At 38.5% G+C, this 27,665-nt stretch overlaps 2 protein-coding genes across 2 annotated transcripts; both read right to left on the bottom strand.

Moving 5' to 3' along the window:
• On the bottom strand, positions 1 to 17,039 carry LOC140943064 (general transcription and DNA repair factor IIH helicase subunit XPD-like). Its single transcript, XM_073392115.1, has 27 exons — positions 16,905 to 17,039; positions 16,728 to 16,827; positions 14,809 to 14,886; positions 14,410 to 14,472; positions 14,024 to 14,137; positions 13,180 to 13,296; positions 12,199 to 12,252; positions 11,707 to 11,769; positions 11,152 to 11,275; positions 10,396 to 10,492; positions 9,451 to 9,753; positions 8,937 to 9,055; positions 8,255 to 8,324; positions 7,514 to 7,583; positions 6,732 to 6,833; positions 6,083 to 6,146; positions 5,872 to 5,963; positions 5,327 to 5,356; positions 4,900 to 4,992; positions 4,714 to 4,786; positions 4,275 to 4,345; positions 3,941 to 4,024; positions 3,051 to 3,110; positions 2,112 to 2,159; positions 1,803 to 1,853; positions 1,559 to 1,603; positions 1 to 1,041 (listed from the first exon to the last, which is right to left on the bottom strand). The coding sequence occupies exons 1-27, from the start codon at positions 16,907 to 16,909 to the stop codon at positions 952 to 954; spliced, it is 2,280 nt and encodes a 759-aa protein (XP_073248216.1). The 5' UTR covers positions 16,910 to 17,039; the 3' UTR covers positions 1 to 951.
• Positions 17,040 to 26,232: 9,193 nt separating this feature from the next.
• Positions 26,233 to 27,201, bottom strand: LOC140943096 (kynurenine formamidase-like). The gene has a single exon (XM_073392154.1). The coding sequence runs from the start codon at positions 27,138 to 27,140 to the stop codon at positions 26,265 to 26,267; it is 876 nt and encodes a 291-aa protein (XP_073248255.1). The 5' UTR covers positions 27,141 to 27,201; the 3' UTR covers positions 26,233 to 26,264.
• Positions 27,202 to 27,665: the final 464 nt, after the last annotated feature.

Below are 27,665 nucleotides of genomic sequence, written 5' to 3'. Positions count from 1 at the left end.
TCATTTAGCTTCTACCTCATAAGTTGCACCTATGTGCAACTTATGACTCCGTGAAAGACTCCGTGAAATAAATCTACAACGATTTAGCTATGACTAACACGAGACATTAATCAAGTCAGTTTATGTGATACAACTCAAATTGCTTAGCAGCTTAACATCAAACTGGTGTCAGGTCGTTGACTTGTAGTTAACGCAACTAAAAAAGTCTAATAAACTACTCCACGAGAAACTAATCCATACGTCACGTACCTCTTTTCGCGCGCTATACCGGCAAACATAGCCAGCTGCTGGGATTCGTTCCTGCGGCACGCCTGTGCAAATCACACGTTGGGCCACTTTTTTTACCCACTATACCGCTCCCGATGCAAGATACGCTCTTGTTTTTTGCCGCTTTAAGGACAATTTACGCCTCTGTCTCGCTGCGCTATACCAGAGCACATGACAAACTAGCTTCTCGTTGCCTCCCACCCTCTACCTTCGCCTACTGAGCTCTTCTCCTTCCGTTCTACGTTATACTAGCAGGAGCCATGAGGCTCCTGATACTGTTTTCTGGGGGCAAGTCACCGCTGAATCCCAAAGTGCGAAAGAGTGTGTCTTCGTCCTGAAACTAATGTCTACATTAATTCAACTGGAGTTTACAAAACACACCAAAGGTGCGAAATTTCAAACACAGTAAATGAGAATTATTGCTGAAAAGAATACAACAAAATTTCATCGCCTGTGACTTAACTAGGAAAAAGAAGTTTTAAGTTTAACAAGATGTTTCCAGCTTGTTCTGCCTCTTTTACTGTCCTCATTTAAGACGCTGTTTTTCTCTATTTCTTCTCTTTGTATAAATTGACGGAATTGTACTGGGTACACAGATAGCTAAACGTTCTCCAAGCAATATGACTGTGATCAGCCTAAACTTTCACAAGAATCCACAATTCATACTGATCTTTGGGATACTGATCAAGCAACTGCTGACTGCAAAATTCTTTTTTGAAACTCTTCCGACTCAACTTGCTCAACGGTAAGAAGTGACAAGCCCAGCTGATCCTCCTGAAAAAAAAAATGTTAAGACAGTTATCCCTTCACTTCCTAGGGCCCTCTAAAATCACAATTCAGTTTAAAAGATACTGATAAACTATTAGCATGAACCCATAGGTAAAAGAACTCAGTGCTAAAAGGCTATGACTGCAAAACAGTCCGTTCTTTTATCTCAGAATCATACCATTTCTGTCCTGGATGGTTTGGCCAAGTGTAATAGGAGACTACGAGATTAAGTGTGGTCTATTGTCAACAACCAACTAAACGATTTGTTGTACTGATGAAGCAAAGGGAACTACCACCACGTGCCGTGGCCACACGTATATCTTGCCGCAAGCGAATAGTATATTATAATTAGTAAGACTTAAGGACTGATCGTGCGGCACAAAAGGCGGAAAAAATTTCGCGTAAAGCGCGCAAAGCTCACACGCCCTACAGGCGTGTAAGAGTTTTCTCAAACTCCGGCTCCAAATTTGTCGTTGCACGTACAAAAGGCATCAAGATTTCACATTGAACAACTCAGTTTTACCTTATCAAAAGGTTGAGCCATTTGCCTCAGGAATCTCTTACTGATCTGCGAAAGAGAAACGTATAGATAAGAAAAGAAAAAGCCACAGAAATGTTATTATAGAAGTTCCATTCAGTCGGAATTCTTCTAACTACAGGATTGGTGCCCACAAAAGAAAGCTTGGTATCAACTTCAGATGAATGTTTTGACACTTATAAAGCAATAATGACAGAGAAAATAATAGCTAGTTACGATAGGTCCCTACCTGGACAGCTTCATCAATAGAAAGATTACACACGCCTTCTTTGAGGTATTCCTGCGAGCCAGAACAATAAAACTCGTCAGATTTCAAAAGTGCTCAAAATATAATGAACTAAAGTTTGTTTGTACTAAACTATAAAAATTTTGTTAAAGCACTGACAAAGTAGTTTCATTCAAATGGTCACACCAAAGGGTTCTATTCATAGCTACGTTTGCAACGACGCTCTATGTGTAACTAACTACCCAGGTTAATGCTTGGGCAGAAAAGCAACTAAAAACAAACTTTTATTAATAATTTTCATCAGCCCTTTACCTGGATCCATTTTGGTAGCTTTCCTCTTTTGTCAACTTTAAAAAATCTCTGTAAAAGAAATAATAAACAGTCAGAATCTCAAAATAGTTGTGGACGAGCCGGAACGTGCTTCTGCCTTCTTCCGCGCATTCCCTCATTCACTCATATTCTGAATGGAACATTCATTTTCGTACAAGACGACACACGAAAAGTTGAAGGCCACAAAAGGAAATTTATTGGGTTAAACTTCTACCCCATCACTGCACCTCAGGGGGTACTCCGGATTTCAAGTGACGAAGATGATCGAAGGATTTTTTGGCGTTTGAAATTTTCGATTCCGGGATTTTTTTGGGTAGGGAAATTTGGAAGGTATTGTTTTGGGTGGCTTGATTTAAGAAGGGATTCTTTGGGTATTCAAAACAATGTGAAGATTCGTGGTAGTGCCCGCGTATCCCGATCACGCAGTTCCGCGAATAAAGTACAATCAAACTTGTTTTGTTTTCTGTAAACTTTTAAGGCTCGGAAATTCGGCACGGGATTTTTTTTTGTGGGGGAGGGGGGGAGGGGTAATTTTTGGTTTAGGGATTTTTTGGGGGTGTTTATTTTTGCCTCCATTCAATCAACCCCGTCACTTGAAATTTGGAATACCCTCCCTGGGTACTGCACAGACATGGTTCCTCCATAATTTTAGTCAGTCCACGCGGGTCAACCGTAAACAGATCAGATGAGTTTTCGTAGCAACAATCACTCACATGTCTCGTTCCACCTGCGTAGCTGGCCGAATTGTTTTTGCTCAGTCAAGCAAGCGCCGAATGCACGGATTTCAAAACGTCTCCTCCCCATTCTTCGCACGGCCTAGCAGCTCCTCTACCAAAACTTTGTTCGCGCTAACGATCCCACTGCGGGTTACGCAGATTATGTTTCACGCGAACAATTCGGCCCTAGAAAACAAATTATTACCTTGTCAGCGAACACCATGATTCCATAATCAGTTTTTCCCCGTATGGCTCGACCAACACACTACAAAAAATTAATTATGAAATAGAAATTTATACAAAAATTTAACTCAACCACCTACGCATCCTCGGAGACCCAGGGGCAGATAGTGGGGACGAGGGAAAGTCTAAACGGGCGGAAAAATATATATGGAACGAAGAAAAGTAAAGAACGGCGAGAAGAGCCCCTGGGGACAATGTCTTACCAGACCAGTTCCAAACGGTCGCCGCCGTTCTGGCTTCTGATTGGTGCCAGAAAACGTGTGTTTTTCTGGCACCAATCAGAAGCCAGAACGGCGGCGACCGTTTGGAACTGGTCTGGTAAGACATTGTCCCCAGGGGCTCTTCTCGCCGTTCTTTACTTTTCTTCGTTCCATATATATTTTTTCCGCCCGTTTACACTTTCCCTCTCCCCAACTATCTGCCCCTGGGTCTCCGAGGATGCCACGTACGTTCCTAAGTGTGCGTTAAAGGAAGAAAGCCAGAGTGTACCCTTAAAACAGATTCACAATTTGTCAAAACCAACCAATGTGCAGTTGTAGTCCTAATATCCTAGCCTCGAATAGAAACCGCGCGCAAGGCTGGAGGTGACCTAGAGTTGATCTGAGAAACCTCACTTTTTCTCCAATTTGAATCATGCTCTTATGCATATAAATGACACTAACATTTCTAGCAAAACAAAGCAACCCCCAGTTTCCACTCAAAGGCTCGCTTGCTTAGTTTACAACTTTAAATTAGTCTGTTAGATTGAAAGAAATGCCATTCGCCGGCAAACCGCCTTCAACGTGACATCGTTTATGAGATCTCCAGAAATTTCAAACTGGAGGGTTATAAAGTAAAATTTAAGAAATTTACCTGAGCCGCATGCCTCATGGCATCAAAAGTGAGAAAGTCGTTTTCTCTGATGTTAAACTGGTCTCTTAGATATTCAAGCCGCGCCTGTAGAAAATAATATAATGTAACTGATTTTGGTAGAGACTGTGAACCCTAAGCAGCGAACACAGCCGTCCCTCCTCGACACGTTTCGCGGGAGAGAAACTTCCCTAGCGACGAGCAGCGAGGACAGACGGCTGTATCCGCGGACTACTCGATCATCATGGGATCTTACTACTTCAAGGTTTTGAACTTTCACAAACAACCAATATTTTACAAACTGCAGCGTAGATGACTCGAAGAAATTCTGGTTTACCTTTAAAATCCTACTTTGCGTGTAGACGTATGGAATTCCAAACATGATAACTGCTCTTCCATAATGATGATCTGTGGAAAATTTTTATTGAGAACTTTAAATCAACATTATCTGAACAGTACAGTTAACCCTCGGCTAAGAAAAAGCCCTTAATAAAAAAAAGTGCATTCCTCTTCCCGCCAAAAATATCATATCCCTCGAAGGGATAGAGCCTTGTGCAATCTATCGGAATTCGGAAGTGACGTCAAACAGACACTGCTTTTCTTCGCTAGTTTGAAAGTTGGCTAAAGCAACCAAAACTGGGGTACTTTTGTCTTAAATTATCTTCTAACAGTGGCCTGTTATTTTGTTTGAATGTGTTTATACAACAAGTTTCGTTTAATCACATTCAAAAATATGTAAATTTCATAAGTTAGACTGATTATTAAATTAAAATTACCAAAATCAATTCCTTCCGAGACCTTTCCTCTAGCTACAGACAACAAAATGGCTCCTCTTCCATTTTCACAAGCCTAGATAAACAAGATGAAAATGGAATTGGTTAACTATTTTGTCTATGCAGCAAACAACCACAACATTACCTGATAAAGTAAATGACAAACATTGCTTTTTTGTGACAGTGTACCTTTTGGTAATTATGAAGAGCTAAGCTGGTTTCCGCTGCATCCTGAGTTTCAATAAACAGCAGTTTGTTTCTTTGAATGTTGCTGATAATACCCTGAAAATGGCATAAAGGAACATTAAGTACAGTCAACGCTAAGGCCATAGAAGGCCGTGCACTAAACAACTTTGAGCATGGCTGTTGTTGATCGTAAGGTAAGGTAAGGTAATCTTTATTTATGCACCGGTGAAATTCAACCAAGTACAAAAATATTCAACGTTCAAAACCTAAATTACATTATTACCGACTATAGGTGATTACAAATTACAATGAAATTGCTCAGTTTTCTTTAAAAAAGAAAAAATACAGGAACAGAAAAAAAAAGAGCTTGTTGGTAGCTTGAGGCAGATCTTTTTGAAGGTTGTTTCAGTGAAGACTTTTGAGTAGTTACCTGATCATGCCAAATAGACACGACAGCTTCCTGAAAAAGAGAACAGCAAACTGAAGATTAAGAACGGCAGAAACATGCACGCTATATAAATGAAACGGTGTTGGTACACGTCCCTCATCAGGTTCACTCGGTGAGCTTGCGTGGGTTGTCTGTGGTACTTCAGCTGTTACTATGCCAAAGAAGTCCTTCATTTCCCTCCAAATAGAGGGTTTACACCAGACGAGATTTTTACTAGAATCGTGGTGACGAATCCAGAATACTTTGGTACCAGATTCGTTTCGTCCTTTACACATCCATGCGTGAATTTTGAATCCGAAAACTAAAGTGAATACTTTGTATCCGATTACTGTTGAATCCCTCAAACAAATTGGCGGTAAACTGCGAGGTAACATCACAGCGACGGCCGCAAAATTGTGGCTGGATTTGAGTTCGTATAAAAATTGTATATTTTTAACGTTTCCGTTGCTGTTGCCACCGTGGTTGCTGAAGTTCCCTAAATTGAGCAGGCAACTTATAAATATCACTACCACGCTTTACAGTCTCACCATGTACTGGTAACTAGTGAAGAAACAGACTATCCCATCAGGCACCACTGCAGACATCTCCGCCAACAGGTTGCCATAGTTACGGATTACAGCTAGAAAACAATTGAGAAAATGGTAAATGCGTGGGTTATTACGAAGGCAAGGTCAGTAAATTGTGTCAAATCAATTCATCATTTCGTGGCAAAAGAACATTGAAGAATTCGTTACTCACACATATCATCTCTGGTTTCAAACTTCGTTGTAATGGCCACTTGGTCATTTCCTCTACCAACAATCTGCTCAAACAAACAAAAATGGTCAAGTTGTATGCAACATTAAATATTCTGGCCATTTACTTGTTTATCTGACAAGGGCGATCAGGTTTTCATTGCCCGATAAAATCCGATAGGCCGGGGGCTAGAGAGATCAAGCACCACGTGACAGCAAACGGCAAAGATGACCACGTGAATAATTTTTCTCGTCATTTTTTAAGTTCGCCGTTTGCCGTTTTCCACGAGAAGAGATTGGTTTTCACGTTCACGAAAAGCGTGAGTAAAAACTGATCTTTGCTACCCTTGTCGGACACATTAGGGATAATATGCACCAATGTATCGCTTTTTCAGTCATGTTCCACTTTGGAGAATTGTTGGAGGTGTGTTCAACGGAATTTCAATTTATTGAAAGCCCACTGTGAGCACTGTAAATGTGAGTGATCTTCGTTTGGAAGGCAAAGAGCTGTCAGTCTCGAGTCCATTTGGGGTATACGCTAAAGTTGAGAAAAAGAGAGGATGATTACCGACAGCAAACGGCAAATGGGTCTTAACCGTAAGCACGAAGCTCCATGTCCAACTGCTATTAAAGGACTTACTGAATTGACTTACCATTGGACAAAGACATATCCTTGCTAGTGTCATTGTAAATGTTGCCATAGTAACTGGTCTAAAATCCAGAATCTTAGGGTACATATCTATAGGCGACAGGGTCTGCAAGGACAAAAAGCGACGTAAATAAGGCAGTCAAAAGGTATGTTTACTGCAACAAGAATTGAACTACAGCTTGCATGAAAAAAATTTTATTATCACGGCCAGAAAATTGGAACATGACGACGTTAATGATAATGACGACGGTCATAACGAGGATGACAATGATGATGCAATGATAATGATGATGGTGACGTCAATGAAGGTTTCATTAACATTTGTATAACACTAAGGATGCAAGACCTAACTCTCCCTCTGACAATTAGCTGAGGGCTGTACAAAGGCAACCACTGGCTAAGCAGCTTGCCTACTAGCGTTTGTACCCACAAAGCATTATTTGTGGCGTCACAGAAGTTTTAGTCGTCTATTTTCCAGTTCCCTGGAAAAGGTTTCTGTATAAAGCAGAACAAGAGGAGTCACTCCCATTTTTTTCATGTTAGCAACGTTCGTTTTTAAAGGGGTTATGTCAAGCCACTGCGGGAACAAACGCTAGCAGATTTGCTGCAACGTTTCTACTGGTTTTAAGTACTGTTGGTTTTCTCTTAGCATGTTTACTCATCTCAGTTTCTAACCTGAGTTCAATCAGACTTCACAGCTGTAATTAGGCATCAACATCCAGATTCATGATTGACTTTAAAAATTTCTAAGTTTGATAGCAGGATGTTAGTGACTAACAAACCTACCCCTGATGTAATAACAACCGACTGGAACCTGTCAAAAACAGGTTTAACAGCAATAGATGCATCCATACAGCTAAAATGAAAGAAACAATGGAGCTATTAGACACTAGGAAATATTTATCCTATTTCTAGGACTGTTTTTTTCTGGAATAGAGTATGTTTCAAAGAAAAAAAAGCAGTTACGCCCTATAAAAATGTACTTAAGGTAAGGCATGTTAAACACTGATTTGCCAGCCCAATCTCTTTGCACTTGTGAAATCACCAGTGTTACTGCCTCTGTGCATTTCTTTGAGAGGGTCAACTCGTCACCACGGAAATCGTCACTGGAGTTTCGTGAGGTCAAGATCGAACATCCCGCTTGGACGTCTTCGAAAAACTTCGGTCAAGTTCGGAAATCACTGATGACTCCTACTAACGAGTACAGTTAGCACTAGTACAGTCTACTCTCTCTTAACGGACACCTCTATAAGACGGACACTCAGAGTTGGTCCCTGCCTTTCTTTACTCCCTTTATTTGACTCTCTGTAAGACGGACATCTCTCTAAGACGGACACATACTGCAGGTCCCGAAGGTGTCCGTCTCAGAAAGAGTTGACTGTAATGACGTTCCCCTTGGCCAATCGGAAACGATAAATTTTGTTTGGTCAATACATGTAGTGTATTGGCAAATGTTCCTCAAAACCTTCTAAAGGAATAGTGATAAAAACGCCGTTGATAAGTATTGTTTCGAGTGCAAAGGCTCACCTGAAGTGAAGTATTGGGTTAGGTATGGTTGGTGTTCTGTCGTCAAAAGGTTCGATGATGAGGGTGAATCCTGTTTCAATAAAATAACGATAAGAAATGAGAAGTTGCAAGGTCAGTTAAACAACCACAGAACATTGATCAACCTGTAAATAAAAGTTGTGGAAGCCAGACCAAATAAAATATAATAGGCCCTTAAAAAAAGATTTAGAGGTAGCACATCCACATGGTGATTCTTCGTCTATCTGACTCCAGGTCGAATTGGAATTTGGAAATGTTGGTTTTTGAGGAGAGGAGAAAACCGGAGTACCCAGAGAAAACCTCTCGGAGCAAGGGAGAGAACCAACAACACACTTAACCCACATATGGCGTCGATGCTGAGATTTGAACCCGGTCCACAGTGGTGGGAGGCGAGTGCTCTCACCAATGCACCACCCTTGCTTCCCAACGAGAAAGTATTAGAACAAACTACTTAAATCTATTGATTTGGTTAAAAGAAAATTACCGCCTTAAAACAATTTAAAATTCAGATGTTTCGAAGAGTCAGGGCCAGTTTTCGGTCACGTTGAGTTTTCCTATGTCCCAGCCAGGATGAAGAAGTTGAATGAGTGAGTTTTCCTATCAGGTTGCTTGACGCATATTGTTATATTCCATTTCAAATATGTAATTTAAAGCACTGCTGTACCTTTGTTATAAGTGCTGACAAGTGTAGCAAAGTTAGCAATCAATGTAAGAGGTCCATAGTCCTGAACGTCTGGGAGTTCTAAAGTGTGCAACAAAGAGCTTAAACGTTCTGCACAGAATCTGAAAAAGAAAATACAAGAAGAAGAAGGCTAGTTGGTTAGCTTATTGAATGGTTTCCTCATTCCTTTTTGAGGCAGTTCAGTAACTTTGAAGAATAATCCAAATGTAGAAAAGGCTTTTCAAAAGCACGCACGGTTTTCTTTTAATACGAGAAAATTTATGGCAAAAATCAATGTTCAAAGCGTTAACAAAAAGACAAATATATGATACATTGATTTTATGGAATGAGATGGTGAAGGCTTTCTTATCTGGGTAAAAGGTTTCTAAGCTACGATCATATCTATTTAATTTTAGTTTAGATAATTATAGAGCCTTGGTGTAGTTTAAATGAAAAAATTAGCTTAATAAATAGTTGCCAAAAATATAATTTTACAACCAAGCCTGATGTACAGTACCTTAGAGGTTTCCTCTCAATGCACACTTGTTGAAGGATATGCTGTAGAAAGGACGGTGGAGTTTCCTGTACAACATGCTGCACTCTTAGACGTGTCTTCAAGTATTCAATAAATCTTCTCATAAAATTCACAAAATGTCCGGCTTGTCTGATATTTCCAGGTACGGTTTCTTCTAAGATCTCATCAGGTAATACAGGATTGGATAACACTGTGTCTGTTTCTCTTGCAGCACTCGCATCCCGCAATCCTTGAACAAGTTTGTTGTACTCTTCTCTCAATCTGTTAGCATCTCTCTCTTTGATACTTACAGAAAAAACACACACATATGTACGAATTAATATTAAGTCACTCATTCTCAGATTTGATTGATTACTCGTTAAAGAGACTCCATCACCAGCGTTTTTTCCATCATTTTTCGTTAAAACTACGCTACACCATGGTACACCCGCCCATGAACGATGAGAGGAGTGCAAATTCGCTTTCCAAGACGTGGAAAATAGAAGATGGGAAGTGGGTGGAAAAAAAACTTCCTGCATGGTATAGTTGATTACATTAACAGGGTGCTCGCAAGGAGGGGATTGTTTGAAGAAGGTTCTGTAGAGTGCTAAAAAATAATCATTTGTACACCTGGCTGTCTCACGAGATTACTGGGTAATACAGGATATAAATACCCCCGGTCTTCCTAAAGAAGAAACCTTAGGTTGGTCCACGTTGTTCAAATTCATTTGTTTTCACTAGCTCTCTATGATGGGGAAACCTTTCCAAAATCAAAGATACTTAGTCCTGTGACAAGGGACTTGACTGGTCTTGGCCCTAAAGCAAAGGTCATCTTAAAGTTGCTGTACTAACAACCAATCTACAGCAAGACGCAAGTTCTAGGGCAAAATCAGGAGTTGTTACGTCTGTTGCTCTCTTATCACATTGCCACAATATTTTCACCCTTACTTCTTAATAGTTCTTGCCAGTGACTCAACATTAGCATGACTTCTGTCCAGAGTTCTTCGTGATATTGTCACACTCATGGATTCGATGCAAACATTATCTGCAAATCACAACGGGCAAACAACATGCAAGCAATTACAGTGAGGACACGACAACAAAAATGTATTCAAGAATGGATACGGAACTAAGGAAAGACTAACTCACATGACTTGTCTAAATTTCAGAGAAATTTCTAATGCCAGGGTTTACATGCTACGTTTAGTCGACATGATCTGTAACTCAGGCATAATGGCCAATTCTCAGTGGCTACGATCTATTAGGTTGATCTTCCACCTACAAGCAAACACCAAGATGAAAGTCGACCTAGAATGGTGCTGATTTAAAAAATCGATTTTGTTGTGATGTGCAACAGGTTTTGCAACAATTTGGGACAATTTTTGTGTTTACTACAGATATGCACCTTCTTTATAAGTAAAAGGTCTTATTATTTAGTTCAGAACTGGCCTTTTTTGCATGATAGTCTCCTTCGCAGCTTCTCGGGCTGGAGAAAATTTGTGACTCTGGCCCAAGCAGCGGGACAACTCAGAGTTCAAATCAGTCATAAACATGTCTGAATGTTATTTAACAAACCTTCAACTTGATGGACTATAACTATCTACCTTTATTATACTGTTGAAAATTTTTCCAACTTTTTTTACACCATAAAACCTCTGTTGGGAATCCAGGCTACAGAGGTACCAAATGTGAAACAGTTTGTACCTATATTGTGAGCCTCATCAAATACAACAACAGATGTCTTTTCCAATTCTTTAGAAACCAGGTCAGCTATTTTAGGATCCAGGAGATAATGGTAGCTGTATACAACAACATTAGCATGGTAGATCTGAAATGATGCATTAGAAAAAAAAGCAAGGTTAAGGCCAATAAAAATAAAATAATTCTGGAAGGCTTATTTAATTAATTAATGCTGTGAGTGGTGCCATCATATCTATTTTTTTTTAATTCTTTCAGTATCCCTTCATTTGGTGTAGGTTATATGTGCACCTGCAATATTATTATCTGTGCATGTTTCATATACATTGGAACCCTGCTCTAGCTGCAGACACCCATTTAATATCAACACCTGTACATCACAGACAGTTTCATTTGTCCCAACCAAAAGCTCATATCTTATGTGAAGTTAACCTGCTTAATACAGACAATGGACATTTTCCTGTGTCCCAAGTCACAAATTCCCATATATCGTCAAACAATAATCATGGCAAACTAAACAATAACCAGTACTATTAAAGAAGCCCAGGAGTATATACTTACAGTATGTCTAGCAAGAAAATATGGACACCACCCTTTCTTACTGCCAACTGTTTTTAAGTCATCCTTTAAACAAAAAAGAATAGACAATCATAATGAAAACTTGTACATCTTCATGTAAAAGGACTTTCAAGGTACTTCCAGAATACACAACGATTCTCCTTTCATTCATTGCAATCTTTTTTTTTTTAATAATTATTATGTACATTTAGCTGCTAGTAGTTAACAGTCAAAATGCTAAAAGACTATATAATGAAAAATGATACAGATAATTCTCTTTATTAACAATCACAACCATTTTCTACACATTGAAAGTATTAATATCACAGGGAACATCAGGCCACAGAAGTTCAAACATTGGATAGCGCTATCCAGCGGATCAATTTCTATCCAGTAGATAAGTAATAATATTAACATTATCCACATGGTAGAAATTTCTCCAGTGAATAGCGTCATCCAGGTACTGAACAACTGGTGTCAGAGCTTTATCCTTACCAAATTATAGACTCCAGGAGAAAGTTTTTCTTCCTTCCCATGGGCATCAAAGGACTGTAATACAGAAACAACAACAAAACTAAACAAATGAAACAATGAGTAATATATATGAAATATAGGAACTGTGGGGTGAAGAATTAAATGAAAGGAGATCATTACAGTTAGACCCAACTTTTGCAGTTTTTTTTTTTTCAGTCTTCCTTCTTGCAACTGATAAGGTTGCAATAAATAGATTTCTATACCTGTGATGATCGTCCAAACAAAGAAGCAAAGTAAATGGCCAAATACAAAATTTTCCAAAAATTAAATTGTTCCCTTGCGGGGCTTAAAAAAAGTCCCGTCGAGTAGTCCAGGACGAGTACTGCAGATTTTCTTGCTGGGCAAATAACTTTCAAAGATCACTTGCCGAATGGACAGGGGTGCAGTCAAGTCATCCTCCAACTAAATCATTAACTAAGAAGTGCCCTAGGCAAGCAAAATGTGTGAGCTGCTCACCTATAGGACCAGCTGGAATTCAAATTTTTTTACCCCCTGCCTTTTTATTGCCATATAATTAGAAGAAAGGAATTCAAAAACCTATGGAACTGGCTTAGTAAGAGCAACGTTATTTTACTCCCAGGGGCTCATCCTTTTATTTTGCACTTTGGCTAGAGCACTTAACTTTACTCCACAATAATGAACTCACAGCTACAGTAATAATTTCTTGCTTTATTAATAAAATGGAACCCTGCCTTACAGTCACCTCATTATTACGACCACTTTTTTGGCCGCCCGGCAAAATGACCATACATTTTCTTGTAAAAAAAAGGTTCGTTAATATGGTCACCTTGTTATTACAGCCAAATTTTTTTGGCCCATTGGTGACTGATTAACAGAGTTCCACTGTATTACTATACAGTTAAACTTGGACTAACAGTCACATCTCTATCATGGCAATAATCCTTTATGGTGCAGCATTAGGGAGAGAGTTTAAACTTGTACCTCATAAAATGAACAAACAGGAACAGACTTGTCTTCTTTGTGCCTTAAACGTATGTAAGATGCTGTTAAACTCAAACACTTCCCATCTACTTTCTTGCCTTCTCTTTCAGCGATAACCTAAGAAATAGGAATACTGTTAGTAGAGAAGTTTGGTAAATCAAGCAGTCAATATCTTTCACCAAAATTGGCCAATATATTTTTATGGTAACTATTGGCATATTGGGATATAATTATTCGCTAATTTTAGGTGTCAATGCTTTAGACATGACCATTTAATACTTTAAGCCCTAAGAGTGATCATCATTCCTTGAATTAACATTGCTTTATAAAACAGAGGGGTCACAAGAACTATAAAATAATCACAAACAATGAAAGTGCCCAATATTTCAACAACCTCAATCAACCTGCTCTACTTCTTTAGGAAATGTATTGAGGCAACAGTTGGCAGTAACCCAGTCTTGAGGCATTTTTAGGGCGATATTTTGACAAACAACATGGGCCTGAACAGCAACATAACAAAGGCAGATGAAAATATTGGTGACAAACAACAAAATAGATATTTCAAGATAAGATGAAATCGTACCTGCAACAAAAATAAGGGCAAATAAAATAGCACAATACTGACTAGTACATGGCCTTCTTCTTAAAGTGCAAAACAAATGGCTTTAAATTTCAGACTAGGGACATCCCCCACCCCTAAGAGGGCATCAATCTTATGTGCGATTTTTGAAGGTTGAAAACTGACAGTTACATGCAGCTACCCAACAAGAAGAGGTCCTCTGATCATTCTAGAAAGATCAAAGGGCCAATCTACCCTTTAAAGTTAAGCAAAGTCAAAGCAAACCTCGGGGTGGATGCACAGATTTTTTCGTGAGCTAAGTCCTAAGCCTAAAATCTTTGGTCTCTGTCCTGTTTCTTTCTCATAATACTCCAAAAGCACTTTTAACTCTTCTAAAACCTACAGAGAAATTAATAACTGTTATAAAGTAAACAATAAAGTCTCTTAGGTAAATAAAATCATCCCTGTTTGCCTCAGGTTGCGAATTGGTTTTGACAGTTTTACTTTCTACTTTTAGCTCATTACCCATGTTCAAAAATACTCTTTTGTCTTCTACCAAGTAATATCACTGACACAGTTCATTATTACTTAATACACTATAAATTAAATGGAATAAATGATAATTATTAATTGATAAAAATGTTACCAAAAAATGAAACTTGTTTGTTTACCTTTTCTAATTCTGGAACGGTGCGAGAGCAGTAGATGAGTTTGGACAGGTCCAGAGGTTTGGCCTGGAGGCAAGCATGGTCAGATTTGAATGTCATTAAATTATATGGAAATCACTTCATCATTTTTGCATAGTCAGTTGTAATAATGAGGGCATACCAAGCATACTACATGTACTATACCAAACCTAGAAGGTTTTGAATAACCCCCAAAATACTTACTTACACTGTACATCAAGGTACCACAAAAATACTTGCTAAATTTTCCTACCCAAGAAAATCCTGCAATGGGAAATTTCAAACCCCAAAAATCTTCTGATTAACCCTGTAACTTTAACTCCAAAGTAACCACTCCCCCCTCAGCCGGGAGCCAGCTAAACAAGTTGTATCATATATAATTACCAAAATGTAGGCAACAATCAAGGACAGGAGTGATATGGTTTTGCCAGTTCCAGAAGGCATCTCCAGAAGACAGTGACCCTGAAAATGAAAATCACATGCAATCAAGAGGTGTTAGAGAAAGTTTCAGAAGCATTAAAACTATGCCTAGTAAACTTACAATATGTAAAATTATCACATGTTTTTAAACCGAGAAAACTCAAATGTCATGGTAATTGTAGTCCTGGCCTCGGTTGTTCAAACGTTGGATAGCGCTATCCACCGGATAAATCACTATCCAACGGATAAGTATTACGGAAATCAATTACCCTATCCGCTGGATAGTGATTTATCCGGTGGATAGCGCTATTCAACGTTTGAAAAACCGGGGCCTGACAAAAGTTATTCTTGAGGCTGAAGGACTGCTACTTAAGTTAATGACTTTAACCCATCTATCTAAGAAGATAAAAGGGCCTTTGCTTATGGGTAACAAGAGTATGACAACAATCCCATTTCCAACAGGGGTGACTTGTTGGCCAGAAGAGAGCCGACTTTAAAGAAAGCACCCATTTTAGCTCATTCATCAAATTTTACAGGATCATTAGACCTAGTGGATCAGGGATTTCAATAAAAGCCAGTTACCAGAGGCCTATCACCACCCATGGGACCTCTTCCCACAATAGACCTTGTCACAGTTTTGGAAACCATCCTGACGAGTAGGCAACTCCATGAAAATAACAGGATTTTTTAAGAGAATCTAATGTCGAATAATTTCCATAAAACGGCTGTTCTGACAAAAAATTATTATGAAATATTAATCTTCACTCCTAATGAATCTATTGCAAAAAAACTGACGGAGTTACATGCGGCTAAATGTGCTAGAACCACTTTTTAAAATTTTCTATACATTTGTCTGTAATGTTTCTTTCTGCCGACTAAATTTTCCTGGCAAAAATTGTAGACAAAGTATATGGAAAATCTAAAGCAAGTGTCTGGAGAAATCTAAGCACAGTTACAGCCCCCAAAATTTGTTAGTAGAATCCTTTGCTATGTGGCTTTAGTTTACAATTAATATTTTTATCAGAACAGTCGTTTTATGGAAATTATTTGAAATTAGATGCTCATAAAAACACTAATTTCTTACACAGTTGCCAACTCATCAAGATGGCTTCCAAAATTGTGACAAGGTCTATGCTGTTAAGATTTTAGGGAAAAGGCCCCTTTTTCCTGTCACAAACACCTACCGTAAAATTCCGAAAATAAGCCCCTTCATGTATAAGCCCCTCCAAATATAAGCCCCCCAAAATCGTAATGCAAAAAACCCTCCGTTAAATCGCCCCTCCGAATATAAGCCCCCCGGGGGCTTGTACTTGGAATTTGCCCTTGAATACAAAGAAAAACAAAGCAAAAATAGTAAATTTCCTTCCCACTACAAGCTAGCCCAACCGATTTTGAAACACAAATTTCCCTCCATACATAAGCCCCTCTGAATATAGGCCCCTCGAAAAATAAGCCCCTCAAAAAGGGCCTTTGAAAAATATAAGCCCTGGGGCTTATTTTCGGAATTTTACAGTATTTCACCATGCCATCAGCAGCTGTCCAATAACCGACGTGAGCCACATGAAAAAGGGAATCCATTCTTTTTCAATTATACAACAATAACAGTTTGGGTTTTCGGCAATTTTAACTATGTAAGCATAACACACCAGCTGTTTATTGCGAAGGAAAGCCACTCATCAGCATATCTCGATGCGATTTCTTGTACTACAAGTATTAAATTGTTAGCTTTTAAGCTTGCATAAGCAGATTAATTCGCTGATACACCTTTTTTGATAAATTAATTAGGCGAGCTTTCATGTGATCTTAAATTGTAGGTGTTGCAAAAGGATAGAACGTTACACATATCAGTGAGGCCAAAGGATCTTGCAGAAATCGGTCTTCACCTTGGCATCAAGAGTTCTCTTCAACTCCATCATATAAGAGTACTGCTCTGGATAAATATAGTCGTATGGAAAGTATACCAGAAGACCATCGATGTTTAGCCTAGAACAGAACAAATATAGATCTAAGTTCTAAGTAACTTTACTACGATTTCAAATGACTACAAAGAAATATTTTACTTCATTGTGGACTTGTCCTAAGCAGTTAGCTCTCTATAATTAATAAAGAAATTCACGAGTTAAGTTACGAGGTAATCAGTTGTGTCCACCATATTGCTGTTATGAATACTTTAGCGCATACTCTCCGTAATTCCGCTGTCCAAACAGACTGACAAACATAAATTTTTATCATCGATCTTTCCAGCAACTCTTTCCAATTGTTTACAACCGCTTTTCTTTATTTAAATTTTCAGTAGAGCTAGACAAGTCAAACAAAGAAGTCGTGCACTAAAATATAGCTCAATAATATGCAACAACGAAAACGTGAACCTTTTATAATTGTTGCCTGCATATGATTGGTGGAAGAATACAACTGCCATTGTTAGTTAAGCAATAGATCACACTTTCCATGGGTTTAGTCACGCGGAATGTTGGGAGAACACAAGAAAAACTTGTATATCACGAGCCGAAGGCGAGTAATTCACAAGCTTTTCGAGTGTTCTCCAAACATCCCAAGTGGGTTATCACGCCGGTAAACCCATGGAAAGTGTGGTCTATTTCTTTTATAAAATAACTTTACGGTTTCTATGAGTTTACCAGCACAACAAACCATAGGTTTTTAACCAATCAGAATGCGCGTACTATCGTAGTTATTTTATAAACGGTTATATAACGCTGGAAATCAAAACATGTAAAGGTCACGGGAAGTCCGCACAAAAGTTCGTGACTTCTCTCAGGAAATAGTGGGGCTTTGGGGAATACAATAGTGGATTCCAAAGTACATGAATCACGATTTTCTTCAACTTCGGAGCACTAAAGATCTGTGAGCTAACGATCTGACTCTGATATCGCGAAGATTTCGAGTTTACAATGACAGGGATTAATGAGACGGATGACTTTAAGTTAGAACAACAACGGAGGGTTAATTTTCATGACGAGCCAGAAACAAGGCAGTTTTATGGCGAAGACTTGGTGGGTGCTGCGAAGACTAAAGGTAGCAAGGTTCCTGTTATACAACGAGAAGGGACAACTATGGCAGAACGACAAGTTGATTTGCAGAACGCTATTATATGGCTTCGAAGGGAACTGCAAGAGATGCAATTACAAGACAAGAATTTAGCAAGACAGATGATCAAGCTTCGGGCGAGGATTAAAAATATGATGAAGATCGATGAAAGCGATGTGAGCGAATCAGACTCTTGAAACAGATAACTTTTGATGCATTGTGAACACGACAGAGGAAAATTGAATTCAAAACGTGCCCCTGAATTGTTTAAACAGGCTTTGTAGCGCTCTTACCTTATATTATTAAGCGACGGAACATCAAATATTTACGTTCAAACGTGGTCGAATTATAAGTTAATAATGACAATAATTCCACAAAGTTGATTTCTGTCTTAGCGGTGGTTTTGGTGGTAAGCAAATATGACCTTAAAACGTAAACACAAATTAATTGTATTTGAAAGTGTTATCTTTTGATCCCGTGCTAATTATTGATCGGGATGCAAAATACTTTGATATATTCAAAGAGAACTTCAGTTTCTACTAATCGAGACGAGTTATAATACAACTCTCACGAAACGGCTTATATTTATATATCATTATATGTATCTTTTTAGGTACGGCATATTTCGCAGGATTTCTACAAACCTACACGTATTGCGTATCGCGGTGATATCGCGAATTTGGGGGTTTCCCTCGGTGTAAAAACCTGTCAAGTTTTTCTTTGTTTTCTAGCTATTATTTTCCTTGGCTCTATTGTGTTGACTTCTCAGAGGCTTCTTTGTATTCATTGTTTTACGTCACAGGTTTTTACATCGAGGATGAGCCGATTTTTCGTTGCCTCCAAAATTTTTACTGCAACCGTAAATATTCTTGAATTGCTATAATTATTTATATTGTTTGGGTTGCAATTAATCAAACGAAAGTAAGGGGATATTTTTAACGAAATGTAAGTTTCTAGCTAAAATAGAATGTCTGAAAAAAATTCATATAATGAAAGCTCATGTATATACTACCTCAATTGTACCCTTTTTTAAGTGAAATGTATAACTATGAATGTTCATAGCACAAAACTAATTTCCTCCCTTTGTATAATACATTTAAAATGGGCATTCATCTAAAATAAAGCATTATACAATACAATTCTATTTTTTTTGTTTAATCAATTATTTATTGTTATTACTTTGCATCAATAACAAAATTATTGAATCTGATTGACAGCAGCCCTTAGGGATAGACCATTAGAAATTTTATGGGGGGGAGGGAAATTTTTGAGCCGCAGCAATTTTTTTTTCGTTGTCAAATTCCTTGTATGAAGTTTTTTTAGGCCATAGCATGAATATTTTTTAGGATTGATTGATGTGCAAGAATTGTTTTTCATTTAATTTTCCCTTGCGTGAATATTTTTTTTGTACTTTGCCCACCCCCCCCCCATAAGTTTTCTAATGGTCCGTAGCTTACCTGATGTAGCACTAGAACTGTCCAATTAGAAGCTGCTTGTAATTGGACGGGCCAAGTCAGACAGTTAAACAGCCAATGAAATCGAGCATCAAATGTTGATTGACATCCTAGCTACTCCATGTTAGTCCATGCTAGCCAATCAAAGCCAAGAAAAAAAACTTCGGTGAGCAAGTTTTCCAGCCTCACTTTGACACATTTATTTTTTCCAAAAAAATGTATTTAAAATAGTTCATGCAGTTGGAGCTCCATATTTCAATAGTTTCTCCAAACGTTTTAGCCATGTTTTTGCTTTGGAAGCTGGAAGTTGTAAAGTGAGCTGATGTAATAAGAACTGTGTACTTTAATGAATAGTTTGTTATTGACACAATAAAACTAGTAGTTAATTTAGCAAAGACGATGGCATCGGTTCTCCATAAAGAAGTATGATACAAAGTGGAAAAGCTTAAGTACAATAAGTCACAATTAGTGAAGAATAATAAGAGGGAGGGGAGGGGGGCTTATTAACTTTCTCCCACTGAGAAAGGGGGGGGGGGTATTTGAGAGGGGAGCATAATAGAGGATTTACAGTATATAATTTGGTTGTCAGATTCAGATACAGTATGCATTTCTGCCCATAAATCCCGGCAGGCTGATTGAAAATACCACTTTTTAGTCCACACAAAGAGGAATGTAACCAGTCTGCCTGACTGCTGTTACTATAAACCTTGTCAAGCCTTTAACCATGACTATTTAAAAAAGTTTGAAAGAATTAAGGAATACAGATGTTGATCCAGACTAGTTTTGACTAGGCGTTTGGACAGTAAAAATGGTCAGATCTTTGACAATGGAGGAAACGGCACCAGAAGTGACAGAGGTTAAAAATGTTTGTCAGCTAGAGTTCGCGCTTTCGGTGCCCTTGTAGCCTGTGCCACGTTCTCAGATGGCAGGGACGTCCTAAAAATAAAAAAAAGCTAAGCAAAAATTGTCTTCATTCCTCCTCGGATATTCCAGCATCACTTAGCTACCAGGTTTAAATAAAGGTAAAAGTTCAAAGGTGTTCGAAGAAAATGCCGTCATATGTGTTAATAATTTAGGAGCAAGTTGTCACACAGTCAGAGCACACCTTTTAGCGGTAAATTTTTTATAAGAGAAAAACAAGGCTCAAAGTTGCCCAAAAATTCAGAACAACGTGAAAACAATCAAGGCTTAGCCTCGGGATCCAATGAAATGGTTTATTAACAAACCAAAATACATCAACATGAAGTAAACATATCAAACTAAAAAACAAACAAAGCAAATTTCTCATGTCACTGGATCTGATAGACCTTATTCACGATACCCGTGGTATTTCAGGGGGCAATCAAAAGATAAAGAAATCGCGGTCGACTTTGTTTATTCTCTCAAAATGAAACGACGATTTAATGGCCATGGAAAAAGTACGGTTTGAGTTTCGACAAAATTAACGTCATTATTGCTTGCCGTGAGGACATCTACTGTCACTACTGCATCCAAAAAGTAAAAATGATCATTGACACCCATAATTTGCCATTCTCGTCTTTAATATAAAAAGTTGTTCATTTTCTGTTGTCAAGAATAAACAAATTCGACCGCGATTTCTTGTATTGGAAAAATTTATCACTTGTTTGCCCCCTAAGAAGCCACGTGACATCGCTTTTATTCCATTAGTCCCTAGGCGCATGTAAAGAAGGCGGGCATCCTGAATAAGGTCGACCCTGTTTACATGGAGTGGGGGACCCCGGTCTAGTGGGGTAAGTTTCTTTTGTTTTGTGTCCCCCAGAGCGTGAAAACAAAAGAAACCAACCCCACTAGACTGGGGTCCCCCACTCCATGTAAACAGGGTCTAAAAGAATTAGCTCCACCATCCCTATTCCTTGTCGACACAAGTTGCATTATTTACTATTTGTCCACGCGATCCATGCTTTGATTTCTATCGGCCTCTGTTCAGGGGGACCTTCCTGCAATAAAAGAGAAAATAACCTGTAACTGTAAGCGCATGTGATCGAGCTCTTGTCAAGATATAGTGCTCAAGCAAAAGTATCCATCTCTCATGCACTAGATCCATAATATGTCAGTACTGCATGGTGGCAGTTTTGACGCCAGAATTATACTCAGACCCCCGACACTTCAACCAGCCGAACTGAATACAGACTTCAACTTCATTTGAACTTCTCAAAGTCAGCGCACGCATGTAACGTTAGTCTTTGCTTTGATTTATATTTAAACGTTACTCTCTTTTTTTTTTATAAGAACGTCCACTTCCGAGTTGAGCCTGGACAGTTCTTATTTTCTGGGTGGTTTCAGCCTGGAAATGAGTTCTTACAGATATGTTCTTAAATGCCAAAACGGTAATCTGATAACTTTTAAGCTACATATATAGACAAGATAAGACAATGATTATAGTTGTCATATATTAATGAATTGTAGAAGTACAATGTGAATATATTATTGACCATGTACAATAGGAATGTGTTGAAAGAAAAAAAATTTACGTGCACTATGATTCCATGTAGGACATTATTATGTAAGTCAGATTTTCTGGAATTAGGAAAGTAAAAGCAGTAAAAAATAAATTGTTTTTCTCTGAGCCTCGGGTATGTTCTTAGCATGTTCTTAATATTTTGGCAAATTTCAGGCCGAAGGTTCCCACAAAAAAGGTTCTTATAAAAAAAGAGTGTACCTCGTTTGTGCTTTTTTCAGTTGCTTTAACCCACTGAGGAAGAGGGGGAACTTAAACCCTCGAAACGTCTGTTTTTTTCGTGCCCTTTCAACACACATTTTGATAAACTTTGTAAAAATAATCGAACTTTTGCGTTGCACAGTATTTTCCAATTTTTGCCAACGAGCCATCCGAGCGAAGACGCTCGGATGGCGAGGCGGCAGCAGAATAGAGCCGCGTAAGACTGGGCAATAGGCAGAAAAATTCTCGATCGAGCTGAAAAAAGTGTAACCCAATGTAATGTAGATTCCCCTGAGACCAAGTGGTCAGTTGTGAACCAATCAAAAGGTAGTACCCGGCGCACGGGCTCAAGTTGAATAACAAACAAAATTTCACACACTTCCCGCCGTCATGACTTCCTGTGTTTATTTACCTAAATTTTTTCGTCAAACCCGGCCACCGCAGTCAAGAGACATGAGCACTTGATATATTCTATTACTTTTAGGGGCCATAACGTTAAGTTTTAACGAAGAGAAGTTTGTAAAACAGCAAAAGTGTTCTATGTTCAGCAAGCAATATTCTCACCACTAAAAAGGATCAGATTACACGAGGAGAAAAGGAAAGCTTGACACGAAGAATGCAGTCGCTTCTGTTGGAAAATCTGGTGTTGGGGAAAAAATCTAACCAGCGAACAAAAACAATGAGAACAAAAACGAATTACAAGCCTAAGCGAACAACAAAGGAAAAGAAAACAACGCCAGTTTTTTCGAAACCTGGCCGAGTTCAGGATTTATAAAAATAATGAACTAAAATTAAATACCAACGTGCCGTACCTCGCATGTCCTTGGAAACATTTCAGATGGCCCAGCGAATCATTCTAAGTTTCAATCCGGTAACTGAAAAAGCCTCGGGAAATTTGAAAGGAGGTTTAAATGATTAAACTGTGCAAATATTTATCACAATGTGAAACCGAACCGACAGTAGATTTGTAGATGGACTTAATAATATTCCCGATCGCTTCCTCTGGAAAGCTGACTTCATTCTTTGAAGGCACTTCACACTTTTACATAGCAGGTTTGTAAAGCCACCAGACTGAATCTGAGAACTTTTCAAGAAAATAATCCTTGCAACAGGGAGGGACCAAGAAACGGTCGAATGGGAAAAAAAGGAATTTTATTCCTAAGCAAAATACGCATGATTTGCTCGTTGGCACTCTATCGATAGGTATACCTAGTTTATAACTAATTCATACTATATGAATAGCATGATAGTTGCAATTAGCTGCATACCATGTAATCGCACCTTTTTTTTTTCTTTTCTTGGGTGCAATAAACTAGAAGGGAAAACATGCATAAACGTACGACATTAGCATATCCGTCGAACGACCAGCCTACATGAATGGGTCATTATTAATACAGAGTAACTACATACCACAAAAAGGGGAATCCGAAGTTGTTGGTAAGTAGAAGCGGCCTCGCCTTTTGGTACGATCAGCATTATTACCCATGCATGGACATTTACCATTACAGCTTGTGCAACTTAATTAACCACTGAACGTACTTATTTGGTTTAATATTTCAAATACATAAGATTTTGTCTCCCGGCCCCTTCGTTAGAAAACGTCAACTGCAAGGAAGGTGTGTTACCTTTGATCGCAGGCTTTAGATAAGCACGTCCATTTCTATTAAAGGTATCCTTCAACAAGTTTTAAGGACACTGAAAATTAATGATATTAAAATGGCTTCGGGGATTTTGACACCATCTTCACATTTTTATCAAATTATAAACTCTTTCCTTCAATATCTGGCTAGGCTTGCTTTTTTCTCAGTAATGACGAGGAGATCTTCCTTTTGTTGTTTGAAATAATGATCTCTGAAGGGTGTATCCCTCCGTAACCTAACAACGGTAAAATTTTTCCTTAAATTCCGGCAGCGTAACTCAGCCGCAGTTTTCTCATGTTTGTTCGTCCTCATGGTGAGAAGTTCCCCTCATTACCTACCCTCACATTCATGTTCGCTCAAGCACTACTCGTCCCAGGACCGTCGGGGAATACGAATATATTGATCCAGAGATTTCCTAGGCCTTTCTGTTCTCTCAACCAAATTTTTGTTGAAATGAAATTCTATTTTGTGGTATTGAATAGACACAGTGACGGTTTTTATTGAAACTTTTGTGATGGCTCCCCCTCAACCTCGTTCCCACGGTTCTCTCCTACCTTCACAGCGGTCAAACGAATGAAATTTGCAAAAGTTAAGCGAAATACTTCAAAGTTAAGGTTGCTACTATCACTATCGAAGTTTAGGGTATTACCAACATCCTGTTAGTTTACTAAACTTTTTAAAACTTTACTAAAAAAGTTCTAAGTGATTGAAAACCGATGCTGACGTTTTTATCGGCGCCATTTTCAAACATGATTCTCTTTTAGCGCGAAGCGTTTTCAGCGAAAAAAACTCAAAATTTTGAGAAAAATGGAAAGATAGTTATGTTGACTAACTGATTTATACATCTTTGCCCGTTTTTCTCTAACTGGTAAATGAAATCCCAGCAATAAAAAACAAAAATAACGATTTAGAAGTTTGACCGCGGTGGTTCTCCTACCCGCCCTCTCTCGCACCGTAGGGCCGGTAGGAGAGAACCCTGGGAACGAGGCTGGCTCCCCTTTAAACCTTCAGTTACATTTACAGAAATAGATATTTGTGACAGCTCCCTTTAACAACTGACGGGAAAAACTCATGATGCCCCGCCCCACAAGAAAAAATCTCCATAGCCCCCCTTTCTATAAATGATGAGCCCCCCCTCCCCTTATATACCTCTAGCCTGGAAAAAGGAACCCCTTTTAAACGGAGTATCTCCATAAAAGATATGAAGATGGTACACTAGCCCAAGGCAATGCGATTAAAAACAAAACAGTCAGAAAAGAGGAAAATGGGAATATAAAAATGAAACAATAAATAAATACTGAAAGAAGCTAAAAGGGATGGAAAGTTCTTAACTGGCTATGTGAAAGGGTTACCATTTGTCAATAGAAGGTATACGAAAGGGGTACCTTTTCCCTCAGAAAGGGTATATAAAAGGTTAAGGGTTCGGACCTCGGGAAGGAGCTTCCCCATATTAAACTTTATTGAGTACCCCCCCCCCCCCCCCACCCCTTGAAAATGCAACAGGAAAATGACGTCCGTAGGTATACCCATAGAGAGGCAAACAAATATGGAGTTACCCCACTCTGTGGGCTTGATCATTACGAAAACACAAACATCAAGAACACTCACATTCCTCGCACTGTTCTCCTAACATTTCCCTTTGCTAGTATGATTTCCAGCGACGGAAAATGATGGGAGAGAGAGGTAAATGCCCAGTCTAGCCCTTGGTATATGCAAATTTCACAAAAGTTAGTTTTAAACCTATTGAACGCTAAGCCAATGTAGACACCCCTCTCAGGACAGGGTCTATGGAAGATAAAATAACCTCCCTTAAGTGGATATTGAAACAAATCAATACTAAAATCTATTCCAAAAAAGTCCTTATATTTGCACAAAAATGAATTGTAATAATTATAATAATTAGTGAATTGCACAGTTTAATGACCAAGCCTAGTATTGAGGGTGCCTGCCTCGGGGAGGTGAGGCAGTAGATTTTTTTAATGACACCCTTTTAGCTTCTTTTATTTCATGAACTTGAGCACTGATAATGATTTAATAAGGAGAAATAATATGTGCATCACTGATGATAACCTGCAAGACAGGAGTTTAAAGAGAAAGGAAGGCGGGGGTGGGGGGGGGGGGGGGGGGTTAAGCAAGGGACATGAGTAATGGCACATACATGCCCATCACATTCTCACCTTAACTTCCCTTTTCCATTCCTCTCAAATATCTGCCACGCAGGGTGGGTCAATTAATAAGAGAAAAGCTCTGGAAGTCTTTCGTCTGTAATTCTAATACATCAAATTTAGTGGAAAAAGTAACTTTCTCCTTCATGTTTCAAATTTTCACTACTGCCTAACAATCTTGGAGTATTGTCTCTTAATTTCCATCACATCTATAATAAAAAGTATGAAAAAAGGGAGGTCATTCTCAACTCTCTCAAGTCTGCTCTGACTTTGTCTTGAACTGGGGACAGACTAAAGGGAGTTGATATAGTACTTATATTTTTAGCAATATTGTAGGTTAATTTTTGTGTGTGATTGATTCCACCATAGTTTTTTTCAGTATATAAAGAGCATTTCTAGATCAATAAAACTTGAAAAACCACATTGTCAAAAGATGTTAAGATTGTTTAAGGACAACTTTTAAAATTTCTTTGCAAAGTTGATCTTCAGGATCAGCCATGTTTTCAATTAAATTAAAATGATCGACTCCAGAAAGCTGTAAAAAGGAACTTTGTACACCATGTGACTTCAAGATCTCATCAAATTCTTTTGACTGTCGAATGAACTCTGGAGATCCATGCTCTTCAACTACAACCAGTGTAGGACAGCGGATTGTGGGAGATGCTTCCTGAAGAATTGTCTGGGGGCTAATTTTTGCAGCGGAGTCTGCATCCAATTTTAATGCATCATTATCGCTAGTTTTAACCAAGGGAACCAAGTCAAAAATCCCAGAGAGCAAAAACATGCCATGAACAGCTTGTGAAACTAACCCATCCTTGTTCCAATTTGCAAGTGCCATCATAGCAGATAAGTGTGCACCAGCAGAATGTCCACATAAAAACAGTTTTGATTTAGGAAACTTGCCAACAATGTACTCTAGTGCAGCTTGGATTTCAGCGATGATCTGTTCCACACTGGCCTCTGGTGCAAGATTATAACCCAAAACCACTGCAATACATCCAGCTTTTGTCCAGGAATTACCAACAAAACTGTACATATCTTTACTACCTTGCTGCCAGTAACCACCATGAATAAAAACAATGACTGGAGCATTGTCATGGTCATTTAGTGGGGGATAAAATACATCCATCTTGGCTTTGCCTTCCCCATACAGCACGCTCAGTTCAACGTTCAAACTTTGTTTTGTTTCTACACTGCATTCACTGCAAACTTTAACATGATGCTGAACCACTTTATCTGCTCCCATGCGCTTGTTCCACCGGCTAGGTGAGTAATACTTCTCCAGCCACTCCCTTGACTTATTATCCTCCATTTTCTTTTGTTACCTATTCTTCACACTTAAGTGTCCTGTTACCTAGCAGCTCTCCTCACAGCTTTTCCTTTCTGTAATCTATATGAAAGAACAAGAAATATACAATAGAACCCTACTAACTCATCAATACTCACATACAGCATTAGGTTAGGAAAATTTAATTATTGCAAAGTACACAGAGCTACTTGACTTGAGGGATCTGGTTGCATTTAAAGACGTTTTATCTATTAATTAATAATAAATTATTAATTAATTTTTTATGTTTGCCATTAAATACATTCCAAACTATATCAACTTTTTATTTACTGACCAAATCACTGCTTCACAACAAAGATTAGACCCTCCCATAGTTTTTCAGCTTCTGACAAGGAACAGTTTACTTAGGAGAAAATCTATCAACATTGCCGCAAAGAATGCCTTAAAATTGCTTAAGTTTCTAAGTCTTCTAAGTTTCTAGTTTGAAACTAAGAATAAAAGTTAATATGGTTCAGCAAAATCACCAAATTTTACTGACTTTTGCAGTGC

This window comes from Porites lutea, chromosome 7 (assembly GCF_958299795.1).
Source record: "Porites lutea chromosome 7, jaPorLute2.1, whole genome shotgun sequence".
Taxonomy (NCBI): Eukaryota; Metazoa; Cnidaria; class Anthozoa; order Scleractinia; family Poritidae; genus Porites; species Porites lutea.
The sequence above is the reverse complement of the archived record's forward strand: the minus strand, read 5'-3'. Positions and strand labels throughout refer to the sequence as shown.